Here is a 19,974-nt window from a genome sequence, read left to right on the forward strand (position 1 = left end):
AATCTGGAGGTGGTCCTACAAAATAGATGTGGGCAGCATGGCAGAATCAGAGGCAAAGAAAACCATCCAGGGAAAAGTCATGTTTTAAAGAGTATGAAAGAGATTTATCCCCATTCTGTAGTTTTTTGAAAGAATAAAGATTATCTCCTCTTTACAGTTTTATAAAAGAAGCGTGTTCCAGCCCTAACCGGTTTGGCTCAGTGGATAGAGTGTCAACCTGTGGACTGAAGGGTCCCAGGTTCGATTCTGGTCAAGGGCATGTACCTTGGTTGCAAGCACATCCCCAGTAGGGGGTGTGCAGCTGATTGATATTTCTCTCTCATCAATGTTTCTAACTCTCTATCCTTCTCCCTTCCTCTCTGTAAAAAAATCAATAAAATATATATTTTTAAAAAAGAAAAACCAATGTTAAAATTAAAAAAAAAATCATGTTCCAGATTAGATAATACTGTGTTGATTTTTTAAAAATTGACTAAAAGTATCATCGTGCACATTCATAATGAACCTCCATAATACTGTCTTCTATAGCTATTCATGTTCTGTATGTAGCTTGCTTTACCTATTAAAGTAGGTCTCTATAACATAGAAGTCAATTTAATTGTGTTTTTAAAAAGTTTTATTTAAATAGTTTGAAGACATAAAAGCAAAAAGATTGAAAGAGGTTAAAATTATAGCTGAGACAAAACTGTTAAATTGGTAAGATATTTGAACAAGGATTATCTGGGTTGGAATAAAACATGCCTAATATATTTCATGATTTGAGGTTAGGAGGATTCAGTTAGGCATATATTTGGGGGGGAATTAATAGACATTAATTATAATATGTTAGGAAGAACTCTCCCCCCATTAATATTTCTGAGCTTCATTGGTCAAATCATAGAAAAATAATTGATGCAAACAGGGGAAATTTATTTTAAATAAGAAGGAATAAAATTTTCTCTTTAAAGAGACAGCATAGTAAGAGAAAAATGTGCTGTTTTTAGGAGTTGATTAAATCTGACATAAATGAATTTGTTTTACCTAAAAACTAACATTTCACATGACTCAATTAAAAAGTAAGTTTTATTCCCTTATAAAGTTAGTTTGTTCTTTCTGGGAGCCGATGGAGGGAGAAGAAACAATTATAAAATGAAAAGTAGAGTTTAGAATGTCTTTGATAATACTGTTTAAGTGACTTTTACATTTTGTCTACAGAAAATCAGTCTGTGCAAGACCAGGCAAATATGTTGGAAGGTGAATTGGTTATAAAATACATTTTTGGAAATCTCTGAATCATTGAATGGAATTATTAGACATTCACAATAATGCATGTGAACTTCAAAGCTGATGATATCCTAAATCTGATCAGTATCATTTTTGAAATTTGGCTTCTTAATTAATTAGGTCTTGGAACTGAATGAATTAACATGATGACACAAATAGCTTTAAATCATAAAAGTCATATATTTTATATAGACATAAAGACAATGACAATACCAATATTGTCTTAGATATGATTGAGATTAGAAGGTGATGGGAGAGATTTGAATGATTAACCTATGTATGACCAAAACTTTAAGAATTTGCTAAGCAGATAGTAGCATGTGGTTTAATAGTTTGTGATTAGCTCTAGAGTTTTGAAGCTCATTTGGCATTCTGTCTCTCGTGAACTTGTAGAAAATTTATTCTGTCTTTAAAATCAAGGCAGATGAATACATGCTGTGTAGGAGAAGATCTTTTTAAAAAAACTTCTGTGGCATTGTGTATTAATCACAGATTCTTCGGTTTGCTAAGCAATTTTGTGATTTAATTTCAAGAATATCAATAAAAAAAGATAAAATTCTGAAAGAATATTTAATTTATTAAAAGAGTAATTTTTGTCTTTACATATACACATGTACAAAACTGGATGAAATGTAACATGATTATATTATGATTTGGAAATTACCCTGTTTTATTTCTGGTATGTTTTATTCCTCTTTTCTTTAAAGATATTAGCATTAGGTTAGTTAATGAGTTCTACTTATATCCATTTCTCACTTTGAGATGACAGGTGTGTTGGTTTTTGTTTTTTTCTTCTTCACTTTTTCTGTCACCAGTTTTTTTGACAGGTGTGTTTTTTAAAAAATATATTTTTATTGACTTCAGAGAGGAAGGAAGAAGGAGAGAGATAGAAACATCAGTGATGAGAGAGCATCATTGATTGGCTGCCTCCTTCACAGCCACTACTGGGAATTGAGCCCACAGCCCACGCATGTGCCCTGACCGGGAATTGAATTGTGACCTCCTGGTTCATAGGTCGATGCTGAACCTCTGAGCCATATCAGCCAGGTGACAGGTGTTTTTTTAAAAGAGGAAATTTACTAAAGTTGACAGTAGTTTAATTTTATATTTGCTGCCAGCTTGGAATTTGTGTGGTGGCATTAGAAGAATTATTATCGCAGATATTTGAATGTCCTTTTCTACTTTGTAAGTAATCCTAAGGCAAAGATAAAAAGTACTGCTGTTGTATAGTTGAGCTCTCTTTTTTTAAAAAAGTGTTTCTACCATGTGGATAGTTTGCTTATATTGAATTGCTCTTTGGGGAAATAGGAGATTAGTACTTTTATTTTTTTTGTATGTTGAATATCAGAAGACATTTTTAAAGCAGACTGTAGTGATTTATTTTTTCTTTATTAAAGAATCGTTAACAGGTCTTGGTTATACACCAATATAGATATAAATACTTCACTGTTTAGCCCAGCTCTTTCATTTGAATGGCAGGGTACCTTGTCTACTAAGCCAGTGCCTTGTGATTTTTAGAGGTAATGAGTTTGAGAATCCAGGGTTACACAGTGATCCTCAGCTGATTAAACTTTTGTGACAGTTATCTCTGGGTTAAGGCAGAATTTGAATGTATTCTATAATGGATACAATTTGGTTTTCTCCTGTTCAGGATTCTAAAGGAAAATGCCCTCTATTATCTGTTGTAGGTCCTCAGAACGGTTGGAATGATCCTCCAGCTTTGAACAGAGTACCCAAGAAGAAGAAGGTACTAGAAAAAGTTATCTGTCCAGTTGCCTAAAGATGTTCTGTTAATCATATAGCCACTTGGAGCACACTACACTTCACTGATCCTTTTAAAGGCAAAGCTTACTGTTTGATACATTTAAAGTGTATTTCAGCTTACACCTTCGAATTGATGAAGGGAAGGAAAGGAAAGAAAGTAGAAAACAGTATAGTGCCATGAATAAACCTCTTTGAGTAGGCAAAATATAAATTCTCAACAAATCTCTTTCAAAGAGTAAGAAACAAAATTTCAGGCTTCTCAAAATTTTTTTTTAGGATTTTGGTTTTGGGGTTTCAACAGTAATCATGAATTTAGTAAATATATTTTGTCTATCACATGCAATGTGAATGAAGAAATATCCCATAGCTGAGCATTGTTTAGATGTCAATAACTATTGAGCTGTTAGTGCCCAAGATAATATTTTTCGTTTCTTCTTTCTCCCCAAGCCATTTTCTACTTTTTCCTCCTAATGATCTCTTTCCCCCAAATATAGTAACATGAGGCCATAACATAAAATTGGAAGATAGTAAATCAGAAAGAAAACCCCAAATTTAGTTATAATCAGAAACTTAATCTGCTACTTTTTGTGTGATTGTGACAGGCAATATCCACTTAGTGATGTAGGAGAAGGGTATTACATTATTTATTTATTTATTTATTTATTTATTTATATTATTTATTTATTTATTTATCCTCACCCAAGGATAATTTTCCATTTATTTTTGGAGAGAGTAGAAGGGAGGGAAAGAGACAGAGAGAGAGAGAGAAACATCAATGTGAGAGAAACACATCAATTGGTTGTCTCCCACACGTACCCTGACCAGGGACAGGAATCAAGCCTGCAACCCAGGTATGTGCCCTTGACTGGAGTCAAACCCGGGACCCTTTATTCCTCGGGTAGTTGCTCTATTCACTGAGCCAAACTAGTTAGGGCTACATTGCAATCATATTAAACACACAAACATATTTGGCATATCTGAATCTAGTATTATTAGATAAAATTCTCCAGACTTTGATATCCTCTTTAAAAAACACCTTGGTTTTGGCTCCTCATGATGGGAGTAAGTATGGGAGCAAATGGGGAAACCGAGAGGTCTAGGTTTGAGCCCTTCATCCCTCTTAGCCAGATTAGCTCTACTTTTGTTTTACTCAAATTCTGCATAAAATTTCATTTGAAAATATTCTATTTAAATGTTTTTAAATCATGGAATAGTCTAACTCCCTTATTTAAATCTGAGGAAATGTTGCTATCATTTGTTTTCTTATTCTTGTTGTCTTTTATTATGATCTTTTAAAAGATGCCAGAAAACTTTATGCCTCCTGTTCCCATCACATCACCAATCATGAACCCCATGGGTGATCCCCAGTCACAGATGCTGCAACAACCTTCAGCTCCAGGTCCACTGTCAAACCAAGCTTCATTCCCCCAGCCACATCTTTCAGGTGGCCAGCCCTCCTTCCATGGCTTACAGCAACCCCTTGGTCAACCAGGCATGCCGCCATCTTTCTCAAAGCCCAATATCGAAGGCGCCCCAGGAGGTCCTATTGGAAATACCATCCAGGTAACAGTAAAAATCTGTAGAAGTGGAACAGGAGAGGACTCTATTTCAGTAAACTTTTTTTAATGTGTTAACTTTTATGGCTACACCTTTATCAATGAACATGCAAATTTGGTTTCAATCTAGACAAACTGAATAAAAAATAGTAATGCTTTTTAAAAGATTAATTATGTATGTATATTATTTTTCAATTACATGACCATATACAAACTTTCTAGAAGAGGCTTGTATATTTGCCAGTGTATGTTTCCAGTAGCTTAGTAATTGCAATATACCTAATCAGTAGGCACAATTTCAGTTGAATCCGTATTTGCCTTCAAGGTGGTTAAGCATAAGTTGGTGGTTAAGCATAATTTAAAGGGATAAATTTAAATTATAAAATTTAAATTATTCCCTTTAAATTATTCCCTTTAAATTATAAAATAAAAATGTAATGAGTTACATTTTTTCTTATATATGTGTAAGAACTAATTATATATAGCTTTATCTTCGGATGGAGATTAAATTTACATTTGCTTTTCACATACAAATTGCTGGTTGGCAGGATTTTATTTTTTTTATTTTTATTTTTATTAGTCCTCACCTGAGGATATTTTTCCATTGATTTTTAGAGAGAGTGGAAGGGAGAGGGAGAGACAGAAATAATGATGTGAGAGAGACTGATCTATAGGTTGCCTTCCACATGCATTCCGACCAGGTCCAGGAACCTGCAACCAAGGTACGTGCCCTTGACAGAAATTGGACCTGGGACCCTTCAGTCCGCAGGTCAACACTCTGTCCACTGAGCAAAACCAGCTAGGATGACAGGGTTTTAGGTGATGAAAAATCTATTACATTTACATATAACTGATTTAGACATACAAAGATAAACATTTTGATCTGTTCGTGAAAAGTAAAGAGCCTGGGCCAAGGTTTAACATAAGATGAACAAATTCCTGTCCAAGTATAAAACTAGTTCTTCTGTTTTTGTCTTTGACTCATTGAACTCGAATTTGTAACAATTGTATCTCTATCATAAAAATATGCTTTTTTATTAAGAGAGTTCTGCCTAAGGAACTTCTACATATTAAAAGTTGCATTATAAAAAACAGTGTTTTGATAGAGGTAAGAGGACTTGCTTTTTTCCACAAGAACATAAGTTATAAATATGTGTTGTTAATTTTTTTTTATTACGAGTCTGTTAGTTTGGGAAAATACTCAGCCATTCACTTTGGTGTAGACATGGGTGCTTCATGCCCTACTCTAGACTAGAACCTTAGTTACCATTGAAAAGGAAAGCTATTAATATTCTTTTTCTTCGAACCTCTTTTTCAAATCTATCCCCAAATCTCTCTCAACTACCTTCTCAACATTTCCAGTCTGATCCATGCTGCCTTCACCTCCAGTCTTCAGCAATGCAGGAGCCTCGAATTGGTCTGCCGGCATTTACTTCACCCAACTCTAATCTGGTCTTGTCTCCTGTTTGCTTAAAACATTACAGCTTCCCATTGTTCTTAGGATAAAACCCAAAATATTTCTCTTGTCTGTAAGGATTCAGTTCATACTCCTCCTGCTCCTCCGCTCTAGCCACACTGGTCCTTTGTAGTCCCCTTGTGTCACGATCCTGCCTTTGTACAAGTTCTTCCTCAGTCTGGAAACATCTGCTTCCCCACCCCTCACCCATATAACTGCTTTACTCCTGCTTATCCTCTAATCCCTGAAGAGGGCCTTCCCTTAATTAAATTTCAGTTATAGTGTCTGTTAGCTTACCGAAGTTGCTATTTTATATATATTTATTACATCTTTAAACTTTCTCTTTTATTAGCCTGTAAACTCCCTGAGGGCTGAGATCATTTCTGTATTGGCTCATTAGTACATAACTAGTGCCTGGGCCATAATTGCCTAATATTTTTTGAATGAATGAACTAATATATCAGAACTTTAAAAACTTACACATTCCTTCTTTATTTTTTCATTTTTATACTCAGTAACATCATGGTCTTTTCTATCCTAACCTTTGGCTTAATCTTCCAGTTGGTTAATAGCCCAGTCAACAACCTCTAAAACAGCGGTTCTCTACCTGTGGGTTGCGACCCCTTTGGCGGTCGAATGACCCTTTCACAGGGGTCGCCTAAGGCCATCCTGTATATCAGATATTTACATTACGATTCATCACAGTAGCAACATTACAGTTATGAAGTAGCAACGAAAATAATTTTATGGTTGGGTCACAACATGAGGAACTGTATTTAAAGGGCCAGAAGGTTGAGAACCACTGCTCTAAAAGTAAACCAAAGAATAGAAGAATGCCAGGATAAACAAAAATGAGCCAACATGCAGAGTAAACAGCTGCTCTAACTGGCCAACTTTTTAAATGCCTTGTTCTTTTTATTTCTTACTGGCATAGCTCTACTTCCCATTGGTTAATATACAATAGTGATCAATATATGTTCCATAATTAAGTAAATAATTTATATCCAATCCTGTTTTTAAGAATCAAAGCTGTAGGAGGAGTAGCTATATCTTCTGGATATCTGATTTTCATTTTTACTCATCTCAGTGATTTTGTATATTAAATTTCATTTGGTTTTGAATAGCCTGTCTATAAGGTAGTTGGTTTCTCTGTATCGCAAGGTTTCAGGGCTTTGTGTATACAGGTAATTTCTGGTCATTTCTACTCATTTTGTGGTATATTTCTTCCAGCATGTGCAGGCTTTACCTGCAGAAAAAATTACCAAGAAACCTATTCCAGATGAGCACCTCATTCTAAAGACCACATTTGAGGATCTTATTCAGCGCTGCCTGTCTTCAGCCACAGATCCTGTATGTATTTTTTCTCATATTTTGCCCAGTTAAAATAAGCCTTTATTAAATTTTTCTATAATTACTGCTTAACATCTTACAAGATATATCTTAAAGTTTCTACAAAAATAATAAAGCTAGTAGCACTTAACATAGTTCGCTTTACATATAAAAATGTATTTAAATACTTTTTATATATATTTATTTAATCCTCACAACAACCTCATGGTGGGTAGAGTTGTCGACTTTATTCTACATATGAGGAGATTAAGGCAAAAAGCAGTAAGTAACAACCCAGGTCAGAGCCAGCATTCAAACCGAGGCTGGCTCCAGAAATTATGCTCTCAACCACTGTGTGTACTGCTTCTTGTCAGCAAACCTCACGCTTGGCACAAGAATAGAACAGAATAGTGGTGTGTAGGAAATTCAGGCTTGGATCTCTTTCCGAGTTTACATCGAAGCTTTTAAAAGTAGATAATCTTATACATAACTTTGCAAAGATCTTAAAAATAGTTAAATGTTGTAGATATTGGAGTCATATTCATAGTTAAAGCAACTGATTTTATTTAGTTTACTTAAAGGATGCCTGTGAATTGGCAACAACAAAAACTCCACAAAGCCAGTTTTGTTTTAGATGAAATTTCAATTTCTGCCAAAAAACATTGAATAGACTTATTTAGCCACTGGCCACTTGTCTGCTTAAAAAACAGCTTCTGGAATTTGTTGTTTCATCAACATTGTGTATTAATGTGTGCAGCCTTCTGCTGGTCTTTTGGAAAGCAATTCCTTGAACTCAAAGTGTTGGGAAAGCAGAGGCAGGGAAGGTTTAATGTAAACCTTAGTGTCTGACTTTTTTTTAAGTCGTTACCCGAGGATATACTTTTCATAATTCTAGAGAGACAGGAGGGGAAAGGGAGAGAGAGAAAAACATTGATGGGTTGCCTCCCATTCTCGCCCTAACGGGATCAAACCTGCAACCTGCTGTGTGCCTTGACTGCGAATTGAACCCATGACCCTTTGGTGCACTGGATGACCTCTAACCAAATGACTAAGCTAGTACAGAGAGGGAGGTGAAGCTGATAGCCAGGTAAACACTATCCGCTATGCACACCTCTAAATAGGCCACAGTCATTCAAAAACAGAAGCATCTCCATAAAATATGTGGGAAAACTCCAGTCCTCCTTCAGGCATGAATCAGTATAGAGAGGTTGGGAGGACACAGAGTTCATGGCCCAGCTCAGTAACTTCTAGGTCACCATGCCATCTTCCTTCTGGGTCCACAGGAGCCTTAGGCAGAAGAGTACCACAAAAGACAAACTGTTCCAGTAATTTCTGTAATTAGTTGGAGAGAAGTTCTAATATCCTTTCTTGCCCAGCTACCCCTGCCCCTGCCCCCTTGGGCTATGTGAGATTAACTTTGAACAGGGACTATAAAGGTTCCCCTCCACACAAGTCCTTTTCAATCAATAGTTGGAACCATTTTTTAAAATTTGATTTTTGGGGGGGGGTTGGAGGGGGAGAGAAGGAAACATTGATGTGAGACACATCGATCAGGTACCTCTCCAACATGCCGGGACCGGGGATGGATCTTGCAACCAAGGTATTTGCCCTGACTCGGAATTGAACCCGCGACCTTCTGGTGCATGGGACAGTGCTCCAACCAACTGAGCCACACTGGCCAAGGGCAGTTGGAACCATTTTTATAGTATGGCTTTATTCCTATTTTCACTTTAATTATGTCCAGACAACACAAAGGAATTTTGCAGCACAACTTAGTTTGTGATGTTATTCTCAGTGGTTTCATCTCTTCCTCTCTCCTCTTCTGACATGCTGACATTCCTTCCTCACATATACCAGAGCATCTCAGCATCAGGGACTTGTGCTTGTGGCTCCTTCTGCCTGGAGCTCTTCCCCCACATAACTGCATGGCTCACTCCTCACTTGTTCCAGGCTCTGCTCCAATGTCCCATTAGCCATCAGCCTTTCTTTACCACCCCCACTCCCAACACCTCCAGCCCCCTCACCCTGTTAACTTTTCTTTATGGCACTCATCACCATCTGCCATGGAACATATTATTTATTTAGTACATTTTCCTACCCAATAGAATATGAGCTCCATGAGACATAAGTCTGTATCCCCAGCATGGCACATAGTAGGCACTCAGTAAATATTGAAGAACAGTGGCAGGTCTAAAGCTGTTGCATAATGTAGATCATTAAGTTATTTTTAAGTCTTTCATTTTAGTTGTTTTTTTAATATAAATACTAGAGGCCCGGAGCACGACCGTGCATGGGTATGGTCCCTAGGCCTGGCCTCAATCAGAGCCATATTCCCTGACTACCAGCAACCGGCCCCACTCCCTGCCACCACCCACCCCCAGTTCCCCGTTTGCCATCAGGTGATCGGAGCCTGCTGGTAGGGGGAGGGACCAAGAGGTTGGCCGCCAGGCCCTGATCACCCAATCATCAATGATAAGAGAGAATCATTGATTGGCTGCCTCCTATATGCACACTACTGAGGATCAAATCCACAATCTAGGCATGTCCTCTTGACCAGAATGGAACTGGGGACCCTTCAGTCCACAGGCTGACGCTCTATCCACTGAGCCAAACTGGCTATGGCCATTTTGGTTTTAGAGTAATTTTCTCTCACTGTACCTGTAATATTAGGGTGGGGTGGGGGAATCTCCTTAACTTAAGAACTAATTTTACTACTTCCCTCTTTGTAGTCTTAAGTTACCAGATGATAATTTTAATTTTTTATTGGTGTTTTAAAGGCTCAGAAAGAGGCAGGATTAAACATACCAAATAACTAATATTTTTGGAAAGTTAAAACAAGATCTTAGTTCACTTATATGTTTGCTTTCTAGCACCCATAATTTATAATAATTGTACTTAGACATTCTTTTCTGTAGTACACTGACCCATTGCTGCCTCCAGATGGCCCTGCCTCTTGCTTGTGGAAATAGTGCACCAGTGCATGCACACACCTTGTCCAGTGAGCTTGCAGTCCACATGAAATCCAGCCAGTACTCTGTGCCATGGAGGGAAGAGGCTCATCCTTTCGCCTTCCTCCCATTAAGAGATTACTGACCTCTGTCCTAATAATCTGATCAAGTTTCTCAGCATAGTTGCCTCCCTTTCTTTATAAAATGAAGCTGTTGAACATCATGAGTGTAAGGTTTAGTGAAATGAGATAGGACAATTTTTTTGGATAAAAGTTAATGTTCAAATATAACATATCTGTTTTTCTTCTCCTGCAGCAAACCAAAAGGAAGCTAGATGATGCCAACAAACGCTTGGAGTTTCTGTATGATAAACTTAGGGAACAGACAGTAAGTTTGTGGGGGGAAAAGAAGGATTTATGATAGTCATTTATTCCCAGTAGCTAAAATAAGCATCTGATCAGCACTGCGTGTAGTGTGCTTGGGGACAAACTGTCTTGTTAAGGTAACTGGCCTTCTGTTGGTTTTATATGTCCCTTGAATAAAGAAACCAGAGTAGGAAGATACTTTGTTTTCCAGAGACCAAATTTGTAGTCTTTCTTAGTCTGAGATTCCTGATCCTTTTCTTCTAGCACACCTATTACATAAAGGCGAAGTCACATGTAGCCACAGAGGAGCAGGTTAATGTGTTGTAACTATGAAGATAGCCAACAGTAGGAAAAAGAGTCGTCTGGTCTCTTGTCCCCACCTCTCCATTCCTTTTTAGAATAGCTTGGCTTTATTAATGAAAGCACTAGGACAGGAAAAAAAAATAACTCTGGGACTTCTTTATATTTTTGCATTTCAGCATTCCCCTTTCCCATTTCTCACACCGATCCCATCAGATAAAAATAACCATTTATCTCATGAGAACCAAATCAAAAGAAAGTTGCTATAACAGTGGTAGTTGTGTAGTGATCCATGGACTGATCCAAAATAAAGTCTTCCCTCAAAAGTGACACATAAGCCAAGTAATGAAAAAAACTGATAGTTTTATGGTTTTAAGAGATGACAGGATTCTGAAAAGCAGTTAAGAGTAGATAAATTTAGTTCATGATGAGGAATTTTGCCCTACAGAGGGAAACAGATCAGAAGTTCAGGATCTCTAGTGTAGACAAGATTTAGGAATAAAATGGGTTCTTACATTAAGATATCATGATTAAGAATTTTTTTTTTTTAAGATATGAGGCTATTTCTAAAATAATTGAAGAATTAAAACTCTTAATTAGAGAGAGACCTTAGCATTTCAGCATAGGTGGAAAATCTGGCTTTTCTTACAAGAAAAGTCTGGCTTATCATACATGTTTAATTCATAAATTATTTCCTTACATATCATTTTTTCATGGTTCTGTTTTATAAGTTGAGTGTTGCTTGGTCTAAAAAACTATTTCTAGAAGTGCTAGATGGTTTATATATTTTTTATAATGTTTATGTTAAGCTCCTTTTAAATATCATGGTTTAATGTCTGTAGAGGATCTCATGGGGATTCTCCCCTAATTTAATTACTTCTCTTGGTTCCATCTTTATTTCAGCTTTCACCCACAATCATCAATGGTTTACACAACATTGCAAGGAGCATTGAAACACGGAACTACTCTGAAGGCTTAACCATCCACACCCACATAGTCAGCACCAGCAACTTCAGCGAGACCTCTGCTTTCATGCCAGTTCTCAAAGTTGTCCTCACCCAGGCCAATAAGCTGGGTGTCTAAAAGTACAGCTTCACTCCCAGACACTATTGCCATTTTCCAAAGAAACATGTTTTAAAATGATAAAATATGGACCAATCCTCATTAGCATGTTTCCATAGCATTTACACTATTTCTGTAGAGATACTCACCTTAGAACTGCTCCAAACCCCGGTGCTTTGTTTTGTTTTAGTCTTTTATTGCCCATGATGATTTTCTTATGCAAATAGCGTATTTCTTGAATTACACATAGTATTTTCCTGATGTATTCTGATAAAATGTGGTTTTAAAACCCTTAGTGTATTTTTGGAAAAGGAGCATCTGGTTATGCATAAAGCAGAGCTAAAAGTTCTTTCATGTCCTCCCTACTTCCTCCGTGTCAATCAGATTAAAGTGTGTAATCTTATTTTAAGTGTATGTAGTCTTTTTTAAACAGCTGCTCAGTTTGCTTTAATCCTTTATTTGTTTCTGGTTTCATTCTGGTCCTGAACAAATAAACTCTAGAGCCTGCTACATAGATTTTATTTTAGCAAATATTAATGAAAAGTGGGAACACTAGCTAGTATCTATTAGGAAAAGACTGAGTGTTTTCACTCTGTAGAATGCATTGAGCTTTATTAATAAACTAGAGGCTCAGTGCACAAAATTCATGCACTGGGCGGGGGTGGGAGGCAGGGGGAGAGGCGGGTCCCTCGGCCCGGCCTGAGCACTTTTGCAGTCCAGGACCCCTCTCGTAATCTGGGATCCCTCGCTCCTTACTGCTTGGCTCACTGCTCCTTAGTGGCAGGCTCCTTACTCCTCGGCTCGCTGCTCCTTAGCGCTGCCACAGAGGCGGGAGAGGCTCCCGCCACCACCACTGCGCTCGCCAGCTGTGAGCCCAGCTTCTGACTGAGCGGCACTGTCCCTGTGGGAGCACACTGACCACCAGGGGATGGCTCCTGTGTTGAGCATCTGCCCCCTGGTGGTCAGTGCGCATCATAGCAACCGGTTCTGGTTGTTCCACCGTAACAATGGCTTAGGCTTTTATTATATAGACTAGAGGCCCGATGCATGAAATTCATGCAAGAGTAGGCCTTTGCAGCCCTGGCTTCATCTGGAAGGTCATCCAGATGGTCATTCCCCTGTTTGGCCGTTCAGTCGATTTGCATATTATGCTTTTATTATTATAGACTAGAGGCCCGGTGCACAAAAATTTGTGCACTCCGGGGGGAGAGGTGTCCCTCAGCCCGGCCTATGCCCTCTTGCAGTCTGGGACCCCTCGGAGGATGTCCACCTGCTGGCTTAGGCCCGCTCCCTGGGGGATCAGGCCCAAGCAGGCAGTCAGACATCCCTCTGGCAGTCCGGCAGCCCTCGGGGGATGTCCACTTACCAGCAGGGAGCAGGCCTAAGCTGCAGTTGGACATCCTTAGTGCTGCTGAGGAGGCAGGAGAGGCTCCCACCACCACTGCTGTACTGGTAGCCGTCAGCCTGGCTTGTGGCTGAGCAGAGCTTCCCCCTGTGGGAGCGCACTGACCACCAGGGGGCAGCTCCTGGATTGAACATCTGTCCCCTGGTGGTCAGTGTGTGTCATAGTGACCAGTCATTCCCAGTCCTTCTGCTGTTAGGGTCAGTTTGCATATTACCCTTTTATTATATAGGATAGAGGCCTGGTGCATGGGTGGGGGCCATCTGGTTTGCCCTGAAGGGTGTTCTGGATCAGGGTGGGGGTCCCGCTGGGGTGCCTGGCCAGCCGGGGTGAGGGGCTGATGGCTGTTTTCAGGCTGGCCACACTCCTTTTAGGGTGGGGGGGTCCCCACTGGGGTGCCTGGCCAGTCTGGGTGAGGGGCTGAGCGCCGTTTTCAGGCTGGCCAAGTCCCCTGGCGACGGAAGCTCCCAGCCTCTCCTTTTTTTCTTTTTAAATTTATTCTGGGATTTATTTACCTTCTATAATTGAAACTTTGTTGCTTTGAGTGGAGCTCAGAACCGCCTGCATCAGGCGGGAGGGAAGCCTCCTGCTCGCTCCAGCTCCGTGGCCACAGCGGGCTGAAAGCAGGTATCTGGGGTTTATTTACCTTCTATAATTGAAGCTTTGTTGCTTTGAGTGGAGCACAGAGCCGGGAAGCTTGTCTTCCTCCATCATTGGGGCAACCAAGCCTCCTGCTTGCTCCAGCTCTGTAGCTGCCGGCTGCCATCTTGGTTGGGTTAATTTGCATAGTTGCTCTGATTGACTGGTGGGCGTGGCTTAAGGCATAGCAAAGGTAAGTCAATTTGCATGTTTGTCTTTTATTAGTGTAGATGTTTTCTGTATTCTGTTTGAATTTTAAGATTGAAGTGTCTCTATTTTATATTTAAAATTTGTTCATCCAATTTTTTAAAAGTACCTATAGCTCTGAGATTTAAGTCCAGAAAGAAAACTTTAATTTCTGTCAGCCTCCTAACAGACTGCCCTGCAGTCTCCTGGGAGTTTGGTAGTCTGAGTTACTCCTGTGACTCATTCAAGTGGCAACATGACCTTCTGGACCTGATCTTCAGGTGTGGTGTCAGCCTGAGACCCCCTGAATAGCAGGCTGGCCTCTAGTAATTTCTTTCATTTACTTCCTTTATAGCTAGGATTTATGGTATGGCTGCATGACCTGACAGTGGTATAATTGGCAGCATTTTCAGAAAAAACCAAATTCCCCAAAGAGTAGCGGGCAGTGGAGCCCTGGCTAACCCCAAAGAGTTTCCAAGTATGAGTGAAAACCTTTGCTACTGACATCTGAGCAGCTGTTCTCTCCTTTTCCAATACAGCACTATGTTGTTTTTCTACTGTGGAGACATTTCTCCACATGGCTTATAACCTTGGAGAAGTTTCATATAAATGGATGGAGGTAAGAAGAGCTGAAGTCCAAATATTGTTTTGTCTGTAAAAGATGAAGATAATAGGAGATTATGGGGAGTATTTTGTTTTCTTGAAGAGAAGTATAACAGTTGTCACAGTTTTTTTTTTTTAAGTAGAGAAAAAATTCCAGCTTGATTTTATAAATGAGTATTTTCAACTCCAAAGGTAGTACAGTGTAGCCTGCACAACGCAACCCCTCTGTCTAAAGCTGAGCCTATGTAGAAATCTGGCGATGGTACAATCAATTGCTGTTTAGTTTGGGAAAGTTATAGCTCTATTCTTGCCATTAGTTCATGTAGTCATTCTTTCTGAATCCCAAGTTTGTTCAGTTGTGCTTATGTTTTGTGCTTTTAATTTTTTTAACCTACTTAATTTTAAAACAAGGAAAGGGGGTGTGAGGGAAACTAGTAGGTGGGCTGGGTATTGGCCAGGACACTTGCCTGACACCTGCCTCAAGGATAAAGGGAGGGACATGACCAGGTAACACTTTTCTGACAACCACTTGTCTCCTGAACCAGATTTGGATTTGCCTAAGAATGGCTGCAAGGCCGCCTGTTGACTCCTCTGCCACGGTGGGGGCTTCCTTTGGAATTGTCATGTCAGCAAATAGTGTGTCCACATCCATGCGCAGATCCATATGCACACATGCTCCCCTTTTCCTCATTCTATCCTTCCACTCTGGAAGCAGTGTTCCGAAACTTTATGCACAGAATTGAACTATTTTTTTTTCAGTTCAATACATTTTTAAAATATATTTTACTGATTTTTTACAGAGAGGAAAGGAGAGAAAGAGTTAGAAACATCAATCAGCTGCCTCTTGCACATTCCCTACTGGGGATGTGCCCGCAACCAAGGTGCATGCCCTTGACCGGAATCAAACCTGGGACGCAGGCTGACGCTCTATTCACTGAGCCAAACCAGTTAGGGCCAGAATTTGATCTTAGGGATAAATGCCCCAAATTTCAACCAAACTGGATTCCAGAGAAAAAGCAATCTAATCAGCTTTGTATTTTCTCTGTTTCTGGTACACTGTTGTCTTACCTACATTTCTGTAGTATCTGTTCTGCTCAAGGCTTTGGTAGCCATACAAGTCTCAGGCTCAGATTGCATAGTGGGCATACAAGCCTGATTGAGGTTGAACCATATTATTCTTTAATTTCCAGGTTTTTGCCCTTTTTTTCCCTTCCTCTGGGAGGTATGGGATGTGTGGGGTTTTTGTTTTTTGTTTTTTTTTGGGGGGGGGGGGATGTGTGGTTTTAAGTGGTTGGAGTAGATCTTGAAAAAGTAATAAAATCAAACAAAAGGAAATATACTTTGGTTTAACTGGCGTATGTGTTTTGCACTCTGGATTTATCTTTCCAGAGGTCTGCTAATGTATTTACTTAGCAAACAATGTTATGTCTGAAAAACCTAGAATGACTGTACAGACATCATTACTCAATAATGCCTGCATTCTTTAATGGAGCTGCACTCCCTGTTGAATTTGATTTTCGGCTGACACTCTATAAGCCCACAAGTCTAATGTTCACCAGGTAGGCCTGTCTCTGCTTTTGTTACTGGTACCTTACAATTTCCCAATCCACAACCTTTTATATATCAGTAAGCTCACACTGTGCAAATAGGAGAAGGTGGTGTTATCAGAAACCTTGTGAAATAGAGGAAACCTCCCTGTTTCAAAAAGATACATGAGCTTGCTCTGGCCAGTGTGATTAAGTGGTTACAGTACCAGTCTGCACTGAACGGTTGCAGATTCGATTCCTGGTCAAGGGCACATACTTGGATTGCTTGTACCATCCCTGATCCTGGTTGGGCACATGTGGGAGTCAACTACATCGACGTTTCTCTCTCTCTCTCTCTCTCTCTCTCTCTCTCTCTCTCTCTCTCTCTCTCTCCTCTCTCTCTCTCTCTCTCTCTCTCTCTTTCTCTCTCTCTTCCTCCCTCCCTCCCCCACCCCCTCCCCTCACTGCCTCTTCCTTCCCTTCCACTCTCTAAAAATCAATGGAAAAAATATCCTCGAGTGAGGATTAACAAATAAAAAAAGATGCATGTGCCGAAACCGGTTTGGCTCAGTGGATAGAGCGTCGGCCTGCGGACTGAAAGGTCCCGGGTTCGATTCCGGTCAGGGGCATGTAACTGGGTTGCGGGCATATCCCCAGTGGGAGATGTGCAGGAGGCAGCTGATCGATGTTTCTCTCTCATCGATGTTTCTAACTCTCTATCTCCCTTCCTCTCTGTGAAAGATCAATAAAATATATTTAAAAAAAAAAAAAGATGCATGAGCTTGTTGGCTTTTTAGTTCTTACATATGAAGTTAAACCTAAGGAAACATGTGTCTCAAACCTATCTACCATGATCTCTTTTATACCTTGAAAGGCTATACCATTTCCCAGCTCTATAGAGTAGCATCCCAGAATTGTTATTAAGTTGCTTCCTTTACCCCAGTAAATAGAAATTGCTTTACGCAGTTCAGTAGAGACTTCACGTCTAAACAGATGTGTTTCCAGGTAGGCAATGTAAAATGGATTCAAATTTGGATAGAAGAGGAAAGTTTCAGACCTTTATTCTGAATAGTAGAAGGGCACTGAGTATAATATATAATTTAAGAGAGCCTTTAAGAATGACCAGTAACACCTGCCTGTCTGATGCGGCTCAGTGGCTGAGTGTCATGGTTTGATTCCTGGTTAGGGCACATGCTCAGGTTGTGGTCTTTATCCCCAGTAGGAGGAGGAGGAGGCAGTGGGTCGATGATTGTCTCTATCATTGATGTTTCTATCTCTATCCCACTCCCTTCCTCTCTGAAATCAATTTAAAAAAAAAAGCACACATTAAAAAAAAAAGATGACCAGTAACTGTGATTTGATTAATGACAAAATGATTTTTCATCTTGTACTTTGTCCCATAAAACAACTTTCCACACCAGGAAGACCAGAATGTGTGGTGGAATTGAATAATGAAAATGTTTCAGTAAGAAAGAAGGAAAGCAACCATCTCCTGAAAGTGAACTAAAAGTAATTTCCTTTCCCTCTGGATATATCTCCAAATATCAGATGACATTCTCTGGCCTTCTTTTTTGCCTTAAGGAGTCTTGGGGAGAGAACAAATCAGTTTTAATAGTCTGAAGCCCAGTCCACAAAAAGTACTGCTTGGACACACCAAAGGGATCTGACGTTTCCTGGAGCTGGGCACTGAGCTAGGTCCTTAGCTCGCTCATTCAGTCCTCACATCAGCCCAGGGAGCTAAGCTCTTAATTCCAGTTGCTGGCATAGCTGGTGAGCAGTAGAATCTGGATTCAAACCCACCGTCTCTGCCTACGGAGCACATCGTTTATTGCACAAATTTTTATTTTTCCAAAAGTCAACAACTGTGACTACAGCAAAAACCTGAGTTTTGCTTTCTGACTGCTTTTCTTCCCCCCTCCTATTAGACTGCAAAGATCTGGCATTTCCCATAAAAGAGGAATGTGTTTATTACAAACTAGTGGCTCAGTGCATGAAATTCATGCACTGGTAGGGTTCCTAGTGGTTGCTGGCTGTCAGCCGGGGCCTACCTTCGTTCTGCGCCAACCCCCTGGTGGTCAGTGCATGTCAGCGATCGAGCAAACTCCCAAGGGTACACTTTGCATATTAGGCTTTCATATATATACTAGGGGCCCGGTGCACGAAATTCGTGCACTGGGTGGGGGTGGGGGGGAGAGTGTCCCTCAGCCCAGCCTGCCCCCTCTCACATACTGGGAGCCCTCAGGCGTTGACCCCCATCACCCTCCGATCGCCTGATCGGCCCCTTGCCCAGGCCTGACGCCTCCACCAGAGGTGTCAGGCTTGGACAGGGGAACCCCATCTCCCCCCGATCACTGGCTCTGGCCCCAGCCCAGGCCTGAGGCCTCTGGCCCAGGAATCATGCCTGGGCAGGGGACCCCCATCTCCCTCTGATCGCTTGCTCCAATCCCCGCCCAAGCCTGACGCCTCTGACCCAGGCTTCAGGCCTAGGCAAGGGGACCATCATATCCCCCCAATCCCCAGCTCCGCCCCCCACCCAGGCCTGATGCCTCGGCCAGAGGAGTTGACCCTCATCACCCTCCGATCACCAATCACCGGATCGGCCCCTTGACCAGGCCTGAGGCCTCCGGCAGAGGTGTCAGGCCTGGGCAGGGGACCCCCAGCTCCCCGCGGTTGCAGGCTCCGCCCCTGCCCAGGCCTAACGCCTCTGGCCTAGGCGTCCTGCCCAGGCAGCGGGGACCCGCAGTGGCAGCGGGGGGCGCCGCGATCGTGGGCTTTGCTTTAGGCCCAGGCAAGGGACCCCTAGCTCCTGGGACTGCCAGCTTCGACCGTGCCCAGCTCCCATCGCTGGCTCCACCCCTACTTCCTGCTATCACTGGCCAGGGCGGCAAAGGCACCTGATTCTCCGATCATGGCTCGGGGGCAGGGCAAAGGCGGCCCTGGGGCCGCCTTTGCCCTGCCCCCCAGCTCTTAGCTCCCCCCTGGGTTTCCGATCACTGTCAGTGGCAGGGGGCTTCTTCCTGCTTTCCCTTTCACCTCCCTGCATTGTGCCTACATATGCAAATTAGCCGCCATCTTGTTGGCAGTTAACTGCCAATCTTAGTTGGCAGTTAATTTGCATATAGCCCTGATTAGCCAATGAAAAAGGTATCCCCGTACGCCAATTACCATTTTTCTCTTTTATTAGTGTAGACTAGAGGCCCGGTGCACAAAAATTTGTGCACTCCGGGGAGAGAGGTGTCCCTCAGCCCGGCCTGTGCCCTCTCGCAGTCTGGGACCCCTCGGGGGATGACCATCTGCTGGCTGAGGCCTGCTCCCCAGGGGAGTGGGCCTAAGATGGCAATCAGACATTCCTCTGGCAGCCTGGCAGCCCTCGGGGGACATCCACTTGCCAGCGGGGAGCAGACCTAAGCTGCAGTCGGACATCCTTAGCGCTGCTGAGGAGGCAGGAGAGGCTCCCACCACCACCGCTGTACTGGCAGCCATCAGCCTGGCTTGTGGCTAAGCAGAGCTCCTCCATGTGGGAGCTCACTGACCACCAGAGGGCAGCTCCTGCATTGAGCATCTGCCCCCTGGTG

At 41.4% G+C, this 19,974-nt stretch overlaps 1 protein-coding gene across 5 annotated transcripts in view; it reads left to right on the forward strand.

Annotated features, from left to right (window-relative positions):
* Positions 1-12,446, forward strand: part of SEC31A (SEC31 homolog A, COPII coat complex component) — a 93,873-nt gene extending 81,427 nt beyond the window's left edge. For 4 of the 5 annotated variants that reach the window (XM_081090667.1, XM_081090669.1, XM_081090670.1 and 1 more), the window contains 5 exons: positions 2,952-3,010; positions 4,327-4,590; positions 7,270-7,389; positions 10,632-10,703; positions 11,885-12,446. In XM_081090667.1, coding sequence (XP_080946793.1) covers positions 2,952-3,010; positions 4,327-4,590; positions 7,270-7,389; positions 10,632-10,703; positions 11,885-12,064 — 695 coding nt within the window. In that variant the 3' untranslated portion in view covers positions 12,065-12,446. Of the gene's footprint in view, positions 1-1,194; positions 1,234-2,951; positions 3,011-4,326; positions 4,591-7,269; positions 7,390-10,631; positions 10,704-11,884 lie in introns of all 5 variants that reach the window. The other variant, XM_081090666.1, reaches the window with a different exon arrangement.
* The last annotated feature ends 7,528 nt before the right edge of the window (positions 12,447-19,974 follow it).

Source organism: Myotis nattereri (assembly GCF_964212035.1).
Source record: "Myotis nattereri genome assembly, chromosome: 1".
NCBI classification, from domain to species: Eukaryota; Metazoa; Chordata; class Mammalia; order Chiroptera; family Vespertilionidae; genus Myotis; species Myotis nattereri.